This window comes from Protopterus annectens, chromosome 7.part0 (genome assembly GCF_019279795.1).
Source record: "Protopterus annectens isolate FY-2018-M chromosome 7.part0, PAN1.0, whole genome shotgun sequence".
NCBI classification, from domain to species: domain Eukaryota; kingdom Metazoa; phylum Chordata; order Ceratodontiformes; family Protopteridae; genus Protopterus; species Protopterus annectens.
In genome coordinates this window covers 106,386,445-106,408,338 of record NC_056739.1, presented here as the reverse complement: position 1 = coordinate 106,408,338, position 21,894 = coordinate 106,386,445, and the positions used below count along the sequence as shown (strand labels likewise).

Sequence of the window (21,894 nt, the reverse complement as noted above, 5' to 3'; positions counted from 1 at the left end):
GTGCAATTCAAGTTGTTATATTCAGCTGCCTCTAAAATATTTTTTTCAGGGGCAAAGACATTTTTGGATGCAGTACAGGTAAAGTTTACCCATCAAAAGTGAACTAGCAAGCAGAAGGGGAATCTGCTTCTCATTGCTCTGATAATGCCTCATCCCATAGACAGAACTTACCAGTAAAACTTTTTCCAGTGTTCCAAAGGAAAATGATTAAGTTACAGAAAAAAGCTCAGGAGCTGACTAGAAAAAATATGGGCGGACCTTGGACTTGAACTAGAGGGAAATGTTGGTTAGCTGAGATAAGGAAGGTCACCAAGAATGTGAAAGAAAATAAACGAACTGTTAAATGTAATTTTCATAAGATGCAGTTTCAACACAAGAACTGTGCTTCTGCAAGAAGCAGGAGAAAAAAAGGCTCTGTTGAACTGGTGGGAAGATTTTAAAGTATAATTCACACTTTGTCATTAATGCTTAGAAGGATAATGAAAGAAATGAAGTTGTAACTCTTTAAGTAATGTGTATACACATTTCTTGAAGTTAGATGAATGTTGCATTGAAAAGTAGTTCTGTAAAGTATGCAGAGGTGCTTTAAATGTGAGGTGGGAAAGAGTCATATCAGTGACTGCTGTTAATACAAGTAATAGTAAAGTAAGAAAGCACTCTTTTCCCCCACTGTAATGTGTCTGGGGTTTACTATGTAACAAGATCAAGGCTAGATATATGCAGCATGATGTTGTGATCTGGGGCTGCTAAGAGGAAGAAGTTAAAGTAAACTAATCATATCCATGTCTTAAATTATGGTGATTGCCAAGGTGTTATGGATACAGTGAACTGTAATCTGTAAAATTATAGTTTTGTAGTATTTGAGATTAGCTATACCATGCAACTTCAGAACCATTAGATACATTTTCTGCAGACTTAACCAATTAATCAGAAAATGACTGAAAGGTGAATTTTGAGGCATCTGTACAGGGGAGCATTAAAACTAGTACTTAAAGGAGAATTGACCAGCAGGTCAATGAAAATCAATGAAGTCTAATATATTGACGGGAATACAAAAGGATGCATTCCTAGTAACACCAATCTATTCTGTATAAATCACAGCAATTCATAATGTATTCATTTGATGATAGCCAAGGCACTTCTTCTAAAGGCTAAAAATCAGTTAACTGAGAATATGCAAGTTGTTTTTCACATCTGAAAAGGAAGTTGACATGAAACAATGGATGGCGTGGGTGTAGGATGGCACACGTACTCTAACTTGCATTTTCAGCAAAATTAAACTGAACATTAGAATGTGTAAAAGCCTGTCAGTATAGCTTCTATTTAGGATGTCTGTCCATATATTTATTTATTTATTATGGAGGACTATTTTCCCTTTTTGCAAAGTATATATAGTTCTATGTGTTTACTGTGACTTAAAAAGCACTAGATGGTTAAAAATGAAAATATACATATTTTGAGTTTTTATTGAAACAAAACTGTGGGAAAATGTGGTATTGGTCCAGTCAGAGACAAGAAACTGCAATTGCATACAGGGTCTGCCTGACAAACATTAATGTGTGCATGGTAGTTGAAGTGGAAACAAAAAAAGTTGTCATGTAGACTATGTCAAAGTAATAGCATTTTATCAGAATGACTGCTTTATCAGTCATTTCATGGAATGTGGATGGCAATGTAGGTATGGACAATACACAGAGTATTGAATATATTAAGTTTAAGATATAAATAGCAGAATTACATTTGATATCCTTGGATAGAAATGAGCATGTGAATTTGACAAAGAAAGTATTCCAAAATGGTTGCGCATCAAAAAGGAAGGGAGGGGGGTAATTATATTGATTGTGGGAGGGCCCTAATGAGGAGAAGAAAGGCAACAATGATGGATTTTTTTAATAAGGGGTTATTGACAGGGAAGGAGGAAAACATTTTCATGTATTTATATTCCACTTAACACTACTGTTAAGGAAGCTAAGTGAATTATGGGAGATGTAATTAGCCTAGAATGTTATTCATGGTTGGGGACTGAAACTTGATAAACAATAGTGTGAAGATGCATCAGGAGGTCTAGAAGGGAAAATGTAATAAAGGAAGGTAGATTTCTAAAGAAATATATAGGAATGTTTGAGGTAAAAGATGTGAAATTACTAACAAGATCCCAGAAGTTGAATATTATTCTCCAAGGTACAATAACTAGGTTAGACTTGAGAGATGTTAGATTTCACAGGAGCATAGGTATTTAATTGAAAATTTTTAAATATATCCAGTAACTATTCATGGGTGCCGGAAACATAGAGCTAGAGGGAGGGGGAGTCCCCCACTTTTACAGCTGCAAGACCTGTTGGAAAAAAATTAATGAAGTGGAGTTTTCACGCTAACGTGGATTTGCATGCAGATGTTAAACTAACAAAACTAGCTGTTCTTGTTCTCTTATTGCTCTGTGTTACAGGACTTATGCTGCCACTGTTCTGTTGGTGCTGCCGGAGCCAGAGTCATGCCAGTAAGGAGAGTTTTATTCTTTTATTTGCAGGGGTTATGCTGTGTGTGTGCGCTTGTGTGCGTGCGCTTGTGTGCGTGCGCTTGTGTGTGTGTGTATAAAATCCCCCAGTTAGGAGGTATACCTGGTGATTTGTGTTACTCAGGCTCAAACAAGAGCCTGAATTCTGTACCCATGCCACCACTTGTGAGTCAGGGAGTAGAGTCCATAGCTCTCAACTGTCCAGATTTTCACAGAATATTTGCCTCTTACTTTTGGTCTGCCTCTCTTAAACTTTGTGGTTTTCTGGCAAATCAGTGAGAACTGAATTCACTAAATAATGATAGCTCTTTAAGTTTCAGTCTTCCTATCTTTCAGGAAACGCATGGTAACACAAAACACTTTATTTTAGCAACTTTCTAAGATTATACAAGCAGTATTTAAAATGTGTCCCTGATTTTGGGTCTCTGCCCCCCCCCCAATACATTTTAGCTTTTTCCAGATTTCTTGTGCTGTGAAGCTGAGACATTTAGTTGTGTCAAGTGGATTTTACAAGCAGCTGAGAGATTCAAGGGAAGAGAAGTTTAGTGCTACTTATGCCAAGTTGTTTGCGTTGTTAGTAGCACAACAGGTAGTATACTTGCTTTTGATGCAAAAGGCTGTGGGTTCTACTCCCACAATATGCAGATGGATCACTGATACTGTACTGTGTTGTACTTTAAGGGGAGTGGATGCTGCAGTCCTATGAATGTCCTCCTTTGGAGGAGTTACCTAGTAACTATGTTTCTGTTATCAGTTTGCCATCCATTTCCCATTGCAAAATTACTAGCTTATCTTTTTTTAATGTAGCATAAGCAATTTATTCTTCAAGGAAAACAGGCACTTTGTAGATGAAACAATGAAATATAAAGTTGTTTGCTAGCAGCAACCTCTTCATTAGTTACAGATCCCTTTAATGTGGAATTATTTAGATGACTTACTTGTGCAGAGATTTTGCATATTTACTGATATTGGTGGATTGTAATGACAGACGTGTGAGTGGCCTTTTATGGTTGAAATTTTCTGAAATGGGTAGTTTTGTCATTATTGGTTCATACATTTTGTTTCATTGCTTTCTAGAAGACTGTTCCAAACTACAAATTTAAAATCCATTTTAACAAGTGGTGCTGTATTATACAAGGAATATAATTTAATACAATCAGGAAGGTGAATTAAAGAATGTATACATGTATGCTTGGTCACAGGATCCAGGAGAAGAGACCAGTCACCAATGGAGTCCCTCAGGGTTCAGTGCTGAGACTTTTCTGTTTGCATATACATCTCAAAAGTAGAAGGAAATACCAAAGGGCTTTGACCAACTAAGTTTGAGATGACTGCAAGCTAGGAGCGGTTATTGAATCCCCAAATGGCTTGGCCATCATGCAGGAAGGTTTATCCCAAACAATAACTGGTGCCAGAATCATGAATTTTAACTAAACTCCAAGAAATACATTATCGTATCCTTTGGGAAGTCATCTGCTCCAGGGACCTGCCAAATTGACAATGCCCCCTGAGGAACTGATCCAGTTATTTGGTATTTGGGAACTTGTGTGTACAGTGACCTAACTTTTGACCAACATGTGCCCAGAGTCATAAGAAAGTCTTTCTATATTGCACAGCTTATAAACAAACTAATTTTGACTAGATCTAGAGATGTTATTTTCCCCCTTTACAAAGCCCTCATTAGGTCAATCATTTTGTATAATGCCCACTTTGGCATGTATCTGCCCAGACACATGCAACAACTGGAATACCCACAGGATAAATGTCCTAAACAATTGGTCTTGCATGGACCACCTCAAAGATTTATCACTATACTCAGTATCCTACAGAGTGCTTAGAGGTGATATGTCTGGCATACAATGCATCCTCCAACCTAATGCAGATGGACCTACTGAACATCAGTAAGTCAAATGGCATCAGAAATACTCAGTCCAGGTATCTAAACTGAATGTTGTGGAGAGATGGATATATATCACAGAGGCTGCCACTGTTCCAGAAAAGACTATCCATTCAAGTAAAACAAAGCTCATCCCTTTCCCATTCAAATGCAACTTGGATCTAAGGATGGGTAATAGAAAATGTACTCCAGGATTGCCCCTCATGCCACTAATGGATAGAGGCAGTTCCTAAATGCTGCATCCCTTACATGGATCCCCTCAAATTACCTATAGTATGATCACATTTATTCTCACAAAGGCTAATATACAATTATCAGTCATGGGATAGGTAAGACCAATCAGGAAATGTTAATTCAAGCACCAAAAGGGAAACTGGCTAAGCTTAAAATGTCCTCCAAGTGAACCTATGTTATGGTAGTAAAAGTTTTAAAAAATTGCCCTTTTTAGATCAGTAAGTGCCCCTGTCACCCTCCACCCTCCCTCAGCAGCTTCTGGTGCCTCGGTAACTATTTCAAACCATGTGCTAGTAAGGACTGAGATAAAGATGCAGGATAATCAAGTAAAAGTGAGACTCTGGTGTCTTTCCTTCTTAAAAAAGAGTGGAACTTAAGGAATGGGTAATGGAAGTGATTCAAATGTTATTAGGGAAAATAGACATTTGTTCAGAATGGATAGCTGAGTAGTGGGATGAAAATGCAATTTAATAATATGGTGGACGTGAAAAAGATACAGTATGGCAGATAAAGGGGGATCTTAACAGAACAAGAAGAGGATGAGCAGTTGTTGACTGCTAAATTGAAAATAAGGAATTATTTGGATAATATGCAAGAGTTTAAAAACCTTGTTGTTAAGCAAGTTGTGACATCCCGTCCTCCAGGCCAGTGATCAAGGATCCTCAATCCTCACCACTGACACTGCTGAGGAATGTTCACTGAGAAAAAAAAATAGAGACACATGGTATTTTCAGATGCAGCTCTCTGGACCAAGTACAATTTCCCTTAAGAGCACACAGGGAATGCACACGCCAGTCCTGGGGCTGGGGTGTCTCTCCAGGCCCCAAATAAGACTCCCTACTGACACAGCTATAGAGTTAAGTCCTTAGCTGGGTGTTCCAAGCCAAGTCCTCCACCATCCTCTCTGTGAAATGAGTGCTCTGTGTCCCTGTTCAAAGTAGCTGACACACACACCGTCTTTGAGATTTGATTTACACACACACACACACACACACACACACACACACACACACACACACACTCACTCACTCACTCACTCACTCACTCACTCACTCACTCACTCACTCACACACACACACACACACACACACACACACACACACACACACACACACACACACACACACACACACACACCCCAGGGAAAGGCTGGGACAGCTTACCCACTTTGCCACCTCTACCCAGACTATAAGGTAGATAGAATGCCACCAGAACACTCACAAAGCCAGCTACTTTACAGCTGTTACCTTGATACCCAAAGGTATCCAAATACTTCTGGTAAAATTAATACTTATACAAATGGTAGTGTTTGACCAAGCAGCAAGACTTTCAGCAACATGGAACTGCAGTGCCACTGAATAAATGCAATTATTCTCAAAAGTTAAATGTTTTCTAAAAGACCAGCCACAATGCAAGGAATATATACATTTAATAATAAATAGTAAAATAGAAAACATGAAAATACTGAATAGCTATTCTCAATAAATGCCACAGTTTCATTTCACAGGAAGTATATATTAAAAAAAAAACACAGATGGAAAAACTCAGACACAGAAACACAATATTTAACTAATCTCACTATATTTTTCTGACTGAAGAACTATTGTTCCCTACTTACTTGCTAGAGCAAGGCAAGATGAAGTGGATGAGTATCTCTTGTGTCAGGTCTAATAAAGTGTTGAGTGCTGGCTACAGAATGATATCACATCTGGTCACCTGACTCTGTGGTTCCCACAATACCCCCTCACTGGAAACTGAGCCAGGATCTGGCACAGATGTGTCATAATACACACACACAACTTTGCTAAGGCTTAATATAGCACCTGGAAGCTGTGAAACAATTCCACCACTTTCACCCTTCCTGCAGAAAAGCTTTTCACATACATTGCATCTCTGGCTGCATTCAGACCTTTGAGATAGGATCCTTATGGCCTAAACCACGTATTTTAATTTCAGGATATTTTTCTTAAGGTTAGATGGGTTGAGCTTAACCCCTTCCCTTCCAGTATCCTCTGTTAAAATATTTACATTTCAGCAGTTACAACAGTTATAACAATACAGCCTGACATACATGTATATTTCTTTTCTATCCAGCAGTACCAACTGTTGATACATTTTTTTTAACACAAGCAGATTTACAAATACATTTTTAACAAAATGCATCTGTGTAAATCAGTTTAATATTCAAATGACGTATAATTCTTTGCAAAACTCCAGCTAGCTATGGTGGCATATGTTACACATGCACTGCCGTACTCCCCTGCCACAGCTGGCACCACCTCACATCATTACACAAGTATTTTTGATAACTCCTAGAGCACAACAGCTATTACCACAACAATTTGGGCAACAGAAAAAAACAGAAATAAGTATTGCCACCAAACTTAGGGGGGCTACACCTAGAAAAATTAACAGAGACCCTGTACAGGTATTAGAGAGATTTCAGAAAAAATCTGTGAAAATCTATATAGAGCAGAGAATGAAGAACCAAGAAAAGACATAAATGAAAATGTTTACGGAAGACTTAAATGTGCCATGTTTAATGAAAGATGAGGCTCAAAAATTATTAGCTAAATTGAGAGGGGATATGAGATAAGAGTGGTGATGTATAATCAATCAACAGGGAAGTCTTCAGGAATACATGGTTCCATGGAAGTTTGAAGTTAGTGGACTAATGACAAAAAGAGAAGAACCTGAGACAGATTTGGCAAGAAAGTTTGTGTCAGCTTGGTCATGAGAGGTTTGAATTGTCAGTTTCATAGGGTAAAATTGCAGGAATCCATACTGGACCATATGAAACAGAAGGTGGAGGGGATGGAGAAAAAGGTTCTCCAAAATGAGTTGTTAGAACTCTGCCACTCTTGTTTCAGTTTGCTAAACACTGCTTATATTGTGACTATGATATCTTGGAAGCATTTCGTAGGGCAGCTGCTTCAGGGAGACGCACTTGTTTGAGAGAGCAATCTTTCCCTGACCTTGTCAAAACTGAAATCCTTTGTACACATTTCGACATGGATTTTATGTTTGGCCCAAAAGCACAGAGAGTATTCAGGAATCTGAAGGACAAGACAAGTCCCTGCAAACTGTCAAAGACTTTCTGCAGGTACAACTCCTAATGTTCAGTAGGAATTTTCCTACAAAGTCCTGGTCCTTTCCAGCTGTACAAACAAGACAAAGGAGCAGGAGAACCAGGAGAGAAAGGCAGCCAAGACAACAAAACAGATGGCAAGCTGCCCAGGGATCCAGTAGGAAGCAGCTTACTGTCCACCCCCCCCCCACTTAAGACAAACCCCAACCCAACCATTTTCCCTGTCCACAAAGCTGGGAGGCACTGTTTACATCATCTCAGATTTGTGGCAAAAACATTACCCAAAACAAATGATTGCTACAAATTATAACAACAGGATACAGGCACCCCAAAACTTAGGGAGGCTCAGGCTCATATAAGACTTCTGCAGCTTTAAGTATCCATAGAAACCAATGCCTCCAAAAGAGTGGAAAACAGAGTATTATTCAAGGATTTTCCTAGTTCCAGGAAAAGAAAGAACTTGGAGACCAGGCATTGAATTTTCAGGCTAAACAAATTCCTGATTGTTCCCAAATTCGAGATGCTTTTTCTCCAAAAGTTTATACCCTCTCAGGCTTTCATGGTCACTCTCGATTAGTGTAAATGTTTGTGTGATGTGCAGTATTTGTAAATGTAAACTGGTTAATATGGTTTGATTATTTTTAAATAAATGTAAGTTTGCCTGTGTAACAAGCAAAATTTAATAAATGTGTTTAAAAAAGAAGGCAAATGATGAAATCCATAAAAATGTTTTTTGTATCTGTATTTTTCCATTAACAAATGCTCTCAGTGGAACACAAATGTTTGCAGCTGAAGGCAGTTGGCAAGGAGAATTCTGTATATTCTGATTCCTTCATGCATCTGCAAAGTTGTTGGCTGTTTTTTCTCATTACTGACTAATTTTACCTAGAGATGAGCAGTCTACAGGTAAAAGCAATTAGTCTCAAGAATTCTGAACAGTTTTTCTTGTGGAAAATCCAAAATTTAAAGCTACAGTGGCAAGCAATTCAGCACAAAATAAAACTTGAAATAATGGAAAGTGAATAAGGGATAGTAGCCTCCCCAGCATCTTTAATACATTAATCGATTTACTGGAACAGTATACAATTTAATTTTGTATAAAGTTAGCCAGTGCAATTTTTTTACTGTTTGAGGAAAGGCGATAAGGAAAGAACAGACAGCAATCTGTGCAAGTAATTTAAGGATTTTCATTAAAGCAAAAAGTCTCAAAAAATGTGATATGGGTTCAAATGGAGATGAGAAGAAACACCTGTATAAAACATTAGCCTACCAAATGTTAGTATGTACATTTAAGACAAACACTTGAAGTACATATTCAAAAAAATGTATGTAATGGGTGAGAATATTTTTTTTTTATCATGATGTCTACTCTATACAAGTTATCTTGGAATTTAAATGGCCTTAAATTTATAGATAACAAGGAAAGAATACTGAATTATATTAAAAAAGCAGAGTGCAAATAACAGTGCTGAAGGAGGCATATTTGGAAAAAAATGAGTATCTGAATTTGGCAAAAAAAGGATTTCAGGGTGGATACATGGCAGACTGTTAGAGACAAAGAAAAGGCGAGTAATAATACTGATTGCTGGAGGAGCTCCAATAGTGACGGAAGAAGGAAAAAAGACAATTGTAGAACTGTGGTAGTAAAGTGCTACTAACAAGGGAGGGGTATTACGCTAGCACTTATTTATATTCCACCAAAAACTGCCATTATGCAGCTTTAAATTTTTTTTTGTGACTTAGCTTTCAGCAGGCAATATTACTTAATGGTAGGGACTGGAACTTGATTTGCAATACTGAAGATATATCAGGAAGACCTAGTAGGGAAAATGTAACAAAGAAGAGTACATTTCTGAAGAAAATTTTGAAAATATTTGGTGTGGAAGACATGAATTCAGTAGAAGGAACTGGGACAGAATTGAATATTACTCCTCAAGGTACAATAAGTGAGCTAGATTGGATGGAAATTTTGTTTCACAGGAATATGTGATTTTAATTGAAAGCTTCAACACGCATCCAATAATTATTTAAGGTCATGCACAGATAAAAAATAAGATAAAAACATAGAGTAATAGGACTTCCAAGATGGCTGCACAAAGCGTAACAGCTAAATTTCAGCTCTTCTGTGAAAACAGAAACTCAGAAAAGAGAGTCAGTGAATATGTTATTTTGGCTAAATGCATCTGGAGCATTTCTCTCCGCGGTTCTGCTGAGAATACACTCTGTCCTAGTCGGACTTTCCCAGTCAACACATGTTAAATAAATACATTTTCAGTTACTGCGTAGTAAGTGCACTGCCTGGATGCCAGTAAGTAAGAAATTTAGAGAACCTGAAAGTAAATCAACCACAAAAGGTAAGGAGAAAACACTGGCTGGAAAGAATCCTTAAGCTGTACGGCAAAAAGCAATCAAAGCTCCAGCTTTGGTGCAAGTAATGACTTTCATTAATCTAGAGGAAAAAAATAAGTCAGATGTGTTCAGAGCTGATTAAAATAAATGAAACACTAAAGTAGTGTATCAACTCAAATAACAAAAGGCTGGAAGAAATGGAAGAAGCTTTAAACAGATATTCAGATGAGCTAATAAAACTGCAAAAATCAGTGGTCAAAATGAAGGAAAGGATGGCTGAGTATGTATGAGTCTGCTCAAGAAGAGAAGCTTAAAAAATGGTAGAATTATATAGTAGAATTAGAGGACAGGAATGGAGGGAAAACTGATATTTCTGCTATACCAGAGAAACAGGAAGGAGCAGACCGTATTTATTTTATGAAATCACAAATAAACAACTGCACTATATTCCACAGCAGGAGTTGTTAATTGAAAGGGCATATTCTATGTATGCTCTAAACCTTGCCACAAAAGCAGCCAAACCTGTAATAGTAAAGATGTAAACCTGCCAACAGAAATAATTGATTCTGACAAAACTGTTCCAGAACAACAAAGAACTAAAAGTTGGAGAGAGTAGAGTGCTTGTGGAAAATGATTACTCGCTGTACTCCAGTCAGAAGTGAAGTAAATTTATTCCACTAGCCAGGGGATGTCGAGAGGCAGGTGAGATTCAATCTACTGTATCCAGCTATCTTTGAAATATTTTTTTTCCTGGAGGGTCAAATAGATGCAGGACATGCTAAAGGGGAAATACAAAAGTATGTCCTGTGAAAAATGAGCTATCGAAGAAGGGGGACTCTGTTTCTTATTCTTCTGATAAAGCATATAGAGGACCTATGCCAGTGAAGCCTGTTACAAAGGAAAATGCTTGAAACAGAGAAAAGTACCAGAGTTGACTAGACAAACCAGAAGTATGTTGGAAATGAACCAGAGACTGGAGTTGGAGATTAACAGCAAGTAAAACAGCAACCTTTAAATTAATGAATACATGTGGGACTACAAAGCATTAATCACATTTATGAAATATGACTGAATAAGAAAACCTGGAAATATTGGGACTTTTTTGGATTTGTTAATTTAGTGGGCGACTCCAAAGCATATGCCCTACTTCATGTCATTAATGTTTGGAAGAACATTGAAAAGGAAGGAAGGAGGTTATTGTAAGTAATGCAATTTTTGTTCTTAACAGTATTTTTATAAAACATGACATTTACTGCATGTTGTGTAGTAAAGCATTTCCATTTACTTTTGTGTGTTACAGGATACTAAAATAAACAGGTGCCTCCTTTTTTTCCTTCTTTCTTTCTTCTTGTTTAGTCTTAAGAAATGTAGCCACTGTAGTGTAAGAAGAGAAAAAAGCTGAGCTAAAAGCAGGTTTAAGATAATAGGCTGAAATCTTGGGTTATTGACGTGAAGGTCTAGTTGTAAAAGTGCACTGATTGTGATGCAAGTAAAATTGATATTATTTTTCTTACATTTGCTTAGAGGAATGACTGAATTAAGATCCTTAAGTTGATCTAACAACAAGTTTTATTTGGAAGCAAGTAAATAAAAGAATACTGAATGCAGTGAAGTTTCCTTTAGCAAACAAATGTTCACAGTGCAACATGAGACCCTTGTAGCTGAAGGCAATTGTGTAGCTGGTTCTCATGTTTCTATGGAGATGAGCTGATAAAAAGGGCAATAAAAATAAAATACTTTTTTCTTTCTGTGGCTAGGAGATAATGTTTTCTGAAAGCATTCAAGTTGTTTTCGACATCTGGGAGAGGAATAAAGATAAGATAAAGCCAGACATCACTTAGTGTAAGTGGAAGCATGGGCTATAGAATGAGTATAGCATGGATAACCTGAATTATAGGTTAACTAAAGCATGTGAATATAGCTCTCTCACCCTGTGGATATAGCTCTCAGTCTGAGACAATTGCTCATATTAAGAGGGTTAAACGTCATGAATGTGAATGGCCTCACAAGTGTATACAAAAAAAGAGTACTGAACTATATTAAGAAATGCAGAGCACAAATAGCTGTGCTACAAGAGAGACATTTGGAAAGAGCTGAGGATATAAATTTGATAAAGGATTTTAGGATGGTTATTTAGCAAAAAAAAAAGGGGAGTACTTATATTTAATTGCTAAAGGAGCTCCAGTAGTTATAGAAGAGGATAAAAAAGATAATGGTAAATTTGTAGTAGTATGTTGGCATTTATTTGTATGCCACCTAAAACTGCTACAGTGGAGCTGAAGAAGATTCCTGGAGAAATAATCGGCTTTCACAGGAAATATTACTTACAGGTGGGGACTGGAATTTGACTTACAATAGTGACTATGGATAGGGGGCTAGAAGGGAAAATATTACAAAAGAGGGTAGAGTTTTAAAAAAAACATATGAAAATATTTGGTGTGGAAGATGTGAGTTCAGTAGTACAAGTCTGGAGAGAATTTACATTCTACTCCTTAGGTACAAAAACTGGGCTAGGCTAGACAGAAATTATATTTAACAGGAATATGTGTATTTAATTGAACATTTTGATACAAATCCAATAACTATTCAAGATCATGTGCCAATAACTAAAATAAAAATGCAGGGTAATGAAATAAAAATGAGACACTGGCACTTCCCCACCTGTTAAAAAGAGAGGAATTTAAGGAATGGGTAGTGGAAATTATTCAGGAATGATTAGGGAAGGTAGATGTTTCTTCTGAAAATATAGCTAGGGAGTAAGATAAAATGAAAGTGGAGTTTAAAAATTGGGTGGAAAAAGAAATATGATTATGAAGTAACAAAAATTATTTAGAGGGACTGACAAAGGTTAAGAGTATTGCTAGCAAAGCAAGAACAGACACAACTGCAGAGTATTAAAGAGAAAATAAAGAACTTCCTGGATAATATGTACAAGTTTAGAAAGATAGCTGTTGAGCAACTGTTTTTTCTGATAACTCCAGAGCACAAAAGCTTTCAGCACAATGGCTTATGCAACAGAAAGCATTGCTGACAAGCTTAGAGAGCCTACAACAAGGAAAACAATTAGAAATTATGTAGCAGTATTAGAAATATTTTCGAAATGTTATGAAACTCTGTATAAAGGCGAGAAATGTAAAAATCAAGAAAAAGTACAAATAGAAATGTTTATGGAAAAATAAAATATGCCAAGGTTAGACATTGAGATAACAGTTGGAATAGGAGGAGATGAGATAAAAATGGTGATTATAACTGATGTACAAGAAAGTCTCCATGAATAGATGGTATTGCTGTGGATGTTTGGAAGCCAGGAAGGAAGAAAGGTACAAATCAGGAATGTTTTGCTTAACAGTATTTGAAAAAGATGAGAAGCACCAACATCGTGGAAGAAAGCTGTGGTCACTGTAATACCTAAAGATGGTAATGATTCAGTAGATCCAGCTTCATAGAGGCCCATTTCAATCCTAAACCATGATTATAAAGTGCTTATATGTCTATAATGGCTAAAAAAATGGCAAAGGTGATGCCAAAGTTGAGACCTGGACCAGTATGGTTTTGTGGAGGGGAGACAAACATTTGATGACATTATTAGAACAGTGATATTCAGAGGGAAGCAGAATGTAAGAAAATACCACTGTTGGTGGGTCTTGATGCAGAGAAAGAATTTGACAGAGTTGGAAGTATTTGCATTCTGTGACACAATAGTAAGGTTAATTAGAAAGCTATATGAGAGATGAGAGGTGAAAATTCCTCTCTGAAAAAAAGTTCTACTTAAACAAATGAACCAGGCAGGGGTGTCCTCTTTCCCCTTTATATGCATTATAGTTAGAGCCATTGTCAAAGAAAATAAGGGACTCAGAAATTCAAGGATATAATTGGTATGGTAACCAAGAAAAGTTAGCTTTATTTGCAGAAGATGATTATATTTTGTACATGATAAAACCAGAAAAGGATATTTCAGTTTGTGGAACATTCTGAGACCTTTTCAAGTCTTTTTGGGATACAAAATTAATGAAAATAAAATGAAGATAATCGCTGTAAATTACATGCCCAGCAAAAAGTATAGCAATACCCCTATTTATGGGGACATGATAAAATGAAGTACTTAGGAGTATGGGTTAAAAAGGGTTCTGTTATGGCGACTAACAATATGTTGGAAGAGACTAAACAAAAAGTAATACAAAAACTGAAAATCTGGAAACCTTATTTTATGGATATGGATAGCAAGATATAAGCAGTGAAAAAATGTATTTAGTCCTTTTAGTTATATACACAGGTCAGGCATATTTTGACCAACCAGAGGCGAAGATATGGATGGTAGTTAATAAAGAGTTGAAAGATTTTATCTGGGAGGGGAAAAGGGCAAGAGTCATGTGGGATAAGTTGATCCTTCCAGTAGAACAAGGTGGTCTGGGCTTACCTGATGTGAAGGGGGGTATTTCAGAGCTACACAGCTAAGGGTCTTATACGAAGCCCAAAGAGAAAGCTATAATTCAAAGTGGAATGAGATGATGATAAAACAGGGCAGGAGCTCAAGAAATGAGAGACTGGGATTTTAGATGCAGATCCTCAAGGAGAATAACATTAACCATACCGAGTATTATATTCATAAATTAGCAGAATGGGAAATGGAGAAAGGAGAGTCTGCCGATAAGGATGACTGCAATTAAGGGTACAGAGAATTGGCAAGAGGAGACTGGAATTTATTGGAAAACTGGCAAAGAAACGAAGGTATTGGGAGCAAATAATTAGAGAAGGAAAGGTAATAGGATGGGAAGAGACAAAGAATACATTTGTACTGCAGGCTCGATATTGCCTTCCCTTTCAAGGACTGATATCCGAGTATAGGCAAATAGAAAGAAATAGGGGGATCCTAAGTGAAGGAGCAGCACTGTTAGAGTTTTTGATAAAATCTAGAACAGAGGCTGGAGTTAAAAAAATTGATAATTAGTAGGGCATGTAAAATACTGCATGATAGCTGTAAAAATCAATCAGCAGAGGTTGGAAAGGATTGGGAAGAGACACTGGATAAGCAATTCACAAAGAGAGAATTTGCATGCATGTCTCCCAAATATGCAACAAAGTCTAGAAGATTTAGGATCTTTGCTTGAAAGTTTACATAGTTATTTTTATACCCAAAGTAGATACCAAAGTATTTTTCCTCAACTCGAGAGCAAATGTCAGAGGGTGTGATGGGAAAGAAAGAGGTAATTTGGGAACATGATTAAAAAATGCCTGGTTAAGAATCCAGACCTGTTCTGGTGATGTAAAAATACACCTATTTAAGCAAGCTTTGATATGGTTCTCTTTTTTGGCCTGCACTCTCAGGAAACTTTCAGACAGAGGAAGGAAACACTGTGGTCAAGCAGCTCTTCCACCCCAACTTCAGTAGAAATGACCATTCCATACACTGGCCATTCTACTGAAACCAGACCAAGAGTCAGCAGGCCAAGAAGAAGAGAGCCTTTGAGAAGCAGAAATAACAAGAAAGAGGAATGTTAATGTGGGAAGGCCTGTTGGCATCAATTCCACAGGCCCCTCTGATCATTCATTAGTATATAGGCCACATCCCCCCACCACCACTGCCTTCTATCCATCTCCAAGTGAACAGGCTCACCAGCAGGGAGGAGGTTGGGTGGTGCAGGGAGTGTACTGCACAATCTTGTGTGTGGGGGGGATTAGTGATGGAAAAATTAATCCTGTGGGTAAGCTTTCAGTTCACCAAAACACCACCTGGTGGTAGCCTTCATAGCAAGTCTGTGAAAGTGTGCACTTGCAGGGGTAAGGTCTTATGAGCCTCTGCAGTGACTCTGGTAGCACTTCTCTGCTCAGGGGCTAGGGTTGAGCCCAGTCCAGAAATGTTCTCATAGTTGGGCAGCTGGTGGAAACACAAACCACCAATATGACTGCCTGTATACGATACTCATGGATAGCTCTAGCTCTTTTACATCTGGTGGGCAGCTTCCCAGTACGGGAAAGGGGAGGCATAACATTTAATGGGTGCTAGTAAAAATAAATATATAGCATCTCCTCTTCCCCCTCAAAACAACATTTTGTTAATCTTTCACTTAGATATCCTCCAGTGTTTGTATCATTATATGTAAGTATGTATATACTGTATTTCTGATACTAAACTGCCCTCTGACCTTATATGCTGTATGTCATGGATACTTTCCCAACACGTGTGCACCACTGTACATACACAAGAATAAAGTGCAAATTCCATACTGTATTTAAATATTTGAAATGTACTTTGTGGCCTGTGCAGGAAAGGGCTTTCCCCAAGTTGGACATTCCCAGTAAATAAATACATACATAGTTCAGTGAAACATCTACACATTCTCTGTTGCTTTGTTATTTATTAGGCTACCCAACACAGTAGTTCTCATTTACTCACATTTGACAGTTTGGAAGTTGAAGTATTAGCATAACTTCACTTGCAGCTGAAGATGAGTGACCTAGAAGCATTTTGCAGAAGAGTAGTAAATAAATAATTAATGACAGATTATTCACACATTGCATGTCTCATGGACTTAATTAGTTGTATAACACTGATTGCTGTGTGGTGTGAACGTTCAGTACAGTAGATGATTTTTTTGTTTTGTTTTTAATGCCTGGCTCTATGCCACAGAGTGATAGAGCTCTGATTGCGACCCAGGCATCTGGGTTTCAGTTAGCAGCTCTTGAATGGAGGAACCGGGGAGGAGTGAAGACATGGCCTGCTCACCTCATCTAGGGGGAAGTGGGGGGTTGCATACGCTTAGAGGTACACAGGGTGGTGCAGTGTCCATGGTGAAGACTGGAGAAACTAGAGCTCATACTGCAGGGTTAAGGACAGGGCTACTTGAAGGAAGTACCCCTGGCAGAATTGAGGGGATGTTCTCCTAGACAAACCAATGCATGCCTTTCCTTAGCACTACACAGTCTTTGTGCAAGGGGCAGGAGAAACCTTCAAGCCACCCCTGATGATCTCTCTGTCAAGTCTTTCCTGGTGAGGGAGCAGTTGGGCTGATTGTCTGAAAGAGGGCCTGATGATTTGCAGGCAGTGGGGCAAAAATATTTTAAAAAAATCGTATTTTTTTCTAGTTCACTGTACATTATTTATATATATATATATATATATATATATATATAGATATATATAGATATATATAGATATATATATATATATATATACTGTTTCTTTTACTGTTGATGTTACTGTTGAACATGTTTAATATAGGTGTTTAGTTGTAATTATGTTTAAATTGTGTGTTCATTTGGCTGTATCTGCACTTAATGCTGCTTATGTTTGCTTTGCAGTGGACGTTTGGTCTGTTGGCTGCATTATGGCTGAGATGATCACTGGCAAAACGCTCTTTAAAGGGAAAGACTGTATCCTTAAATTCTCAAAGGGACTCTAGGGAATGAAAGACCTTTGAAGGCAGGCAGGAACTGATGTAAAGAGGTTATTTCTGTGACAGTTATCTTCCATCGTCTCACAACATACATGAGGTACATTACCTGTCTAATCTCATGGGTGAACATAGTGCCTCTGTATCACTGTATCATTCATGTAAAATGTCTTGCACCAGAGATTAAAGGTGTTATATTATCATGTCCCTTGGGAATCAATAATAGACACGAGTCACAGGACTGGAAGCTTAACGAGATAAAATAAAAAAAAAATGATCAGTACACTCGTAGTCTAACACAGGATAGTTTAATAATAAAGTTAAAATACTAATGTAAACTGTTAAGCACTTTCGTCGTGAGACCTCTTCAGAAAGATCGAGTAAAATCAAAAGTCCAAAGACGACTTCCAATCTAGAAAGTCATGGGCGAAAGTGGCACTCTACTACACAGGGAGATGGTGTGGCAAATGCATGTTGATGCTACAAATTACCCTGGTTTAAATGAAGGGTATCAATAAGTAGTGAACTGAAATGTAGGGCATGTAAGATTTAAACATTTAAACATCACTCATTTGTATGGTTTTTGTTCATCCCTTATTTGTGGCTTGCCACATCGCTGTTTCTGCGAGCTATGGATGCATATAGGTTCATAGGTTCATACTAGGCTATCTGCCCAAGGGCATTTATAAGCCTAGCCCATAGTTATGTGGCTTTCGCCACCCCTTTAGTTTGAATAAAAACTATGCCTATCATTTTGCTGTGCCTCTGTCAAGCAGTGACGCTGAAGTAATCCCTGGGGTATATCTGCAATCTCCCATCCATTGGTCAAGATTCCTCTTGAACAGGACCAGAGAGGTGCTCTGCCTCACATGTACCGGGATTTTGTTCCACAGCATAGGGAGTCTCTGGGTGATGAATCTGTCCCTCCAGCACGTTCTATTTATAACCGTGTCAAGGTTTAAGTCTCCGCCCTTGTGGTTCTGAGGGATCTAGATTTTTGAGGTGAAGCATATTCATCAAATCTGGGTTTGACATGGCCTTATATGTCAGGCACAGGTCACCTCTGAGCAAGCGGTATGAGACTGAATAGAGCTGGAGTTCTTTCAGTCGGGCAGCATAAGACATATTTTTGAGACCCTTTATCCTTTTGGTGAGGAACTTTTGGGGCCTTTCAAGCTGCAGCAGGTGTCTGGTCAGATACATTCGAGCGGGCATTGTACTCAATCATAGGTCTAATAAGTGATGAGTACAGGGGACGATGACCTCCCTTGATCTAGATGTGAATCCCTTCATGATCAGGTGGGTGATATAGAAGGTTTTCCTAACTACTTTAGCAACATGAGTGTCAAGCGAAGGCTACTGTCAACCTGGGTCCCCAGATCTCTGATGACTTTTCTGTGCTCAGTGGATTGCCACCTATATGGTAGCTAGGTAGCCTTGTTTTTCCCAAAGGGTATGACTATGCATTTTTGGCGTTTAACTTCAGGCCATGGCTCTGGCACCAGTTATCCATTTCTGTGAGGCCCTTCTGGAGGATATCTGTGTCAGATGTGTTTTCGACTATGGCGCCCAGTTTGCAGTCATCTGCAAACTTTGTCAGCCATAACCCTCCTGTGTTTGCTTGTACTTCAGAAAAGTAGATGCTGAACAAGAGTGGACCCAGGACTGAGCCCTGTGGGACACCACTTGTGACAGGCTTTGAGTCTGACATGGCTCCAGCAACTCTGACCCTGTGGGTTCTGTCACTTAGCCAGTTTGCAACCCATCTTGTGATGTATGGGTTTACATTCAAGCTGATGAGTTTTTCGATGATACCTGAGTGGGGTATTGTGTGAAGGCCTTTGCCAGGTCGAGGTAGGCTGTATGGACTGCCTTTCCCTCATCAATGGCCTTGGTGACTGTCTCGAGAAAAAGTCAACCAAGTTTAAGAGGCAGGATCTGCCTTTGACAAAGCCAAACTGAGTTGGATCCAAAGTCTGCAAGTTCCTATGTCTTTATTTATGAGTTCCATTATGATCCTCTCCATGGCTTTGCAGATAAGGCTTGTCAAGCTAATGGGGCGGTAATTTCCAGGGTCTGTGGAGGCACCGCCCTTATGAAGTGGGACCACAGTCGCGTCGCCACTCCTTGGATGCGTATCCTGAGGTGAGGCTAAGATTAAACAGCTGTCCTAACTATGGGTTTAATTCCTCATTGAGTTCATGAAGCACACAGCCGGGGACACCATCCGTCCCATGGATGCTGTGTTTTTGCCTTAGTGAGGCAGTTCTCACCTGGGCGTTGGAGATGTTTGGGGGCTACAATCCTCTGGAATAGATATCTCTCCTTTTGGGGGAGGGGAGAAGTTTGCACTGAACCTGTCAGCCAGTATGTTGGCAATGTGTGTAGGTTCAGTAATTTTCACATCATTTTGAACTAATTCTGAGCATATCTGGGAGTTTCCTCCTAGGTTTCTAACATAGCTAAAGAAGGCCTTATGATTCTCTTTAGAGTCCTTGGCGATTTTTCTCTCAAAATTTGCCTTGGATGATTTTATGAGAGCTCTTAGTTTTTACTTATAATGATCAAAGGTGTCTTACCTTTCAAGGATTTTGCTCTATCTTGTAGTAGCTTCCTCCTTTTGTTGTAGAGCTTGTTTATGGCTGGGGTCCACCAGACTGGGCGCTTGCCTTTGGTACAGAGAGTCTTAGTTTTGTTTGGGATTGCCTGATCCATGCAGTCCTGTAGGTGCTGGTAGAAGGCATTTGTAAGTGATTCAGCGGTTTGAGTAATGTTTACCACTGGCTCAGGGGCCTTAAAGGAGACCACACTAGTTTTTAGAAGTGTGAAATCGGCTTTTGAGAAGTTTTTCACTGTGGTCTTTTTGTTTCAGGTGGGGCGGGATGAGGACCTCCAGCGAGATTAGTTTATGATCTGATCTCACCAGTGAGGGGTATACTTCGGTGTTGAACATTTTGATCCCATGTTCGTGATGATGAGATCAAGTATGTTTTCTCCTCTTGTGGGGATGGTGACTAGTTGTTCCATGGCATTTGAGTTTATGAACTCCAGGAATCTTTGGGTTAGAGTGTTCGGGCTTGAGTAGTGTTCCCAGTCTATATTAGGGTAGTTAAAGTCACCTAGTATGATGGTGTTTGGAGATACATTTATCCTCCAATGTTTTCAGGAAGGCCATGTGAGGTTCCTGAGTTTGAGAGGGTGGCCTGTAACATGCTACAAATTGCAGAGCAGTCTTGCCTATGGTTAATTGCACCTGGATGGTCTCCGATGCATCATGCGTTGCCACCAACCTTGAGGTGTGGGTGTCCTTTATGAATATGGACACCCCCTTTCTTGGTGTTGTCCGGATTTTGGGGCCGAACGCATGATATGAGGTGAAACCAATGCATGCCTTTCCTTAGCACTACACAGTCTTTGTGCAAGGGGCAGGAGAAACCTTCAAGCCACCCCTGATGATCTCTCTGTCAAGTCTTTCCTGGTGAGGAGCAGTTGGGCTGATTGTCTGAAAGAGGGCCTGATGATTTGCAGGCAGTGGGGCAAAAATATTTTAAAAAAATCGTATTTTTTTCTAGTTCACTGTACATTATTTATATATATATATATATATATATATATATATATATATATATATAGATATATATATATATATATATACTGTTTCTTTTACTGTTGATGTTACTGTTGAACATGTTTAATATAGGTGTTTAGTTGTAATTATGTTTAAATTGTGTGTTCATTTGGCTGTATCTGCACTTAATGCTGCTTATGTTTGCTTTGCAGTGGACGTTTGGTCTGTTGGCTGCATTATGGCTGAGATGATCACTGGCAAAACGCTCTTTAAAGGGAAAGACTGTATCCTTAAATTCTCAAAGGGACTCCAGGGAATGAAAGACCTTTGAAGGCAGGCAGGAACTGATGTAAAGAGGTTATTTCTGTGACAGTTATCTTCCATCGTCTCACAACATACATGAGGTACATTACCTGTCTAATCTCATGGGTGAACATAGTGCCTCTGTATCACTGTATCATTCATGTAAAATGTCTTGCACCAGAGATTAAAGGTGTTATATTATCATGTCCCTTGGGAATCAATAATAGACACGAGTCACAGGACTGGAAGCTTAACGAGATAAAATAAAAAAAAAAATGATCAGTACACTCGTAGTCTAACACAGGATAGTTTAATAATAAAGTTAAAATACTAATGTAAACTGTTAAGCACTTTCGTCGTGAGACCTCTTCAGAAAGATCGAGTAAAATCAAAAGTCCAAAGACGACTTCCAATCTAGAAAGTCATGGGCGAAAGTGGCACTCTACTACACAGGGAGATGGTGTGGCAAATGCATGTTGATGCTACAAATTACCGTGGTTTAAATGAAGGGTATCAATAAGTAGTGAACTGAAATGTAGGGCATGTAAG

The 21,894-nt window shown here is 38.6% G+C and overlaps 1 protein-coding gene across 1 annotated transcript in view; it reads left to right on the top strand.

Annotated features, from left to right (window-relative positions):
* The window catches only part of LOC122806265 (mitogen-activated protein kinase 13-like), a 713,780-nt gene that overhangs the window by 562,793 nt on the left and 129,093 nt on the right, over positions 1-21,894 (top strand). Inside the window, exon 8 of the mRNA XM_044076536.1 lies at positions 17,383-17,454. Within this exon, the coding sequence (XP_043932471.1) occupies positions 17,383-17,454 (72 nt within the window). The remainder of the gene's footprint in view (positions 1-17,382; positions 17,455-21,894) is intronic.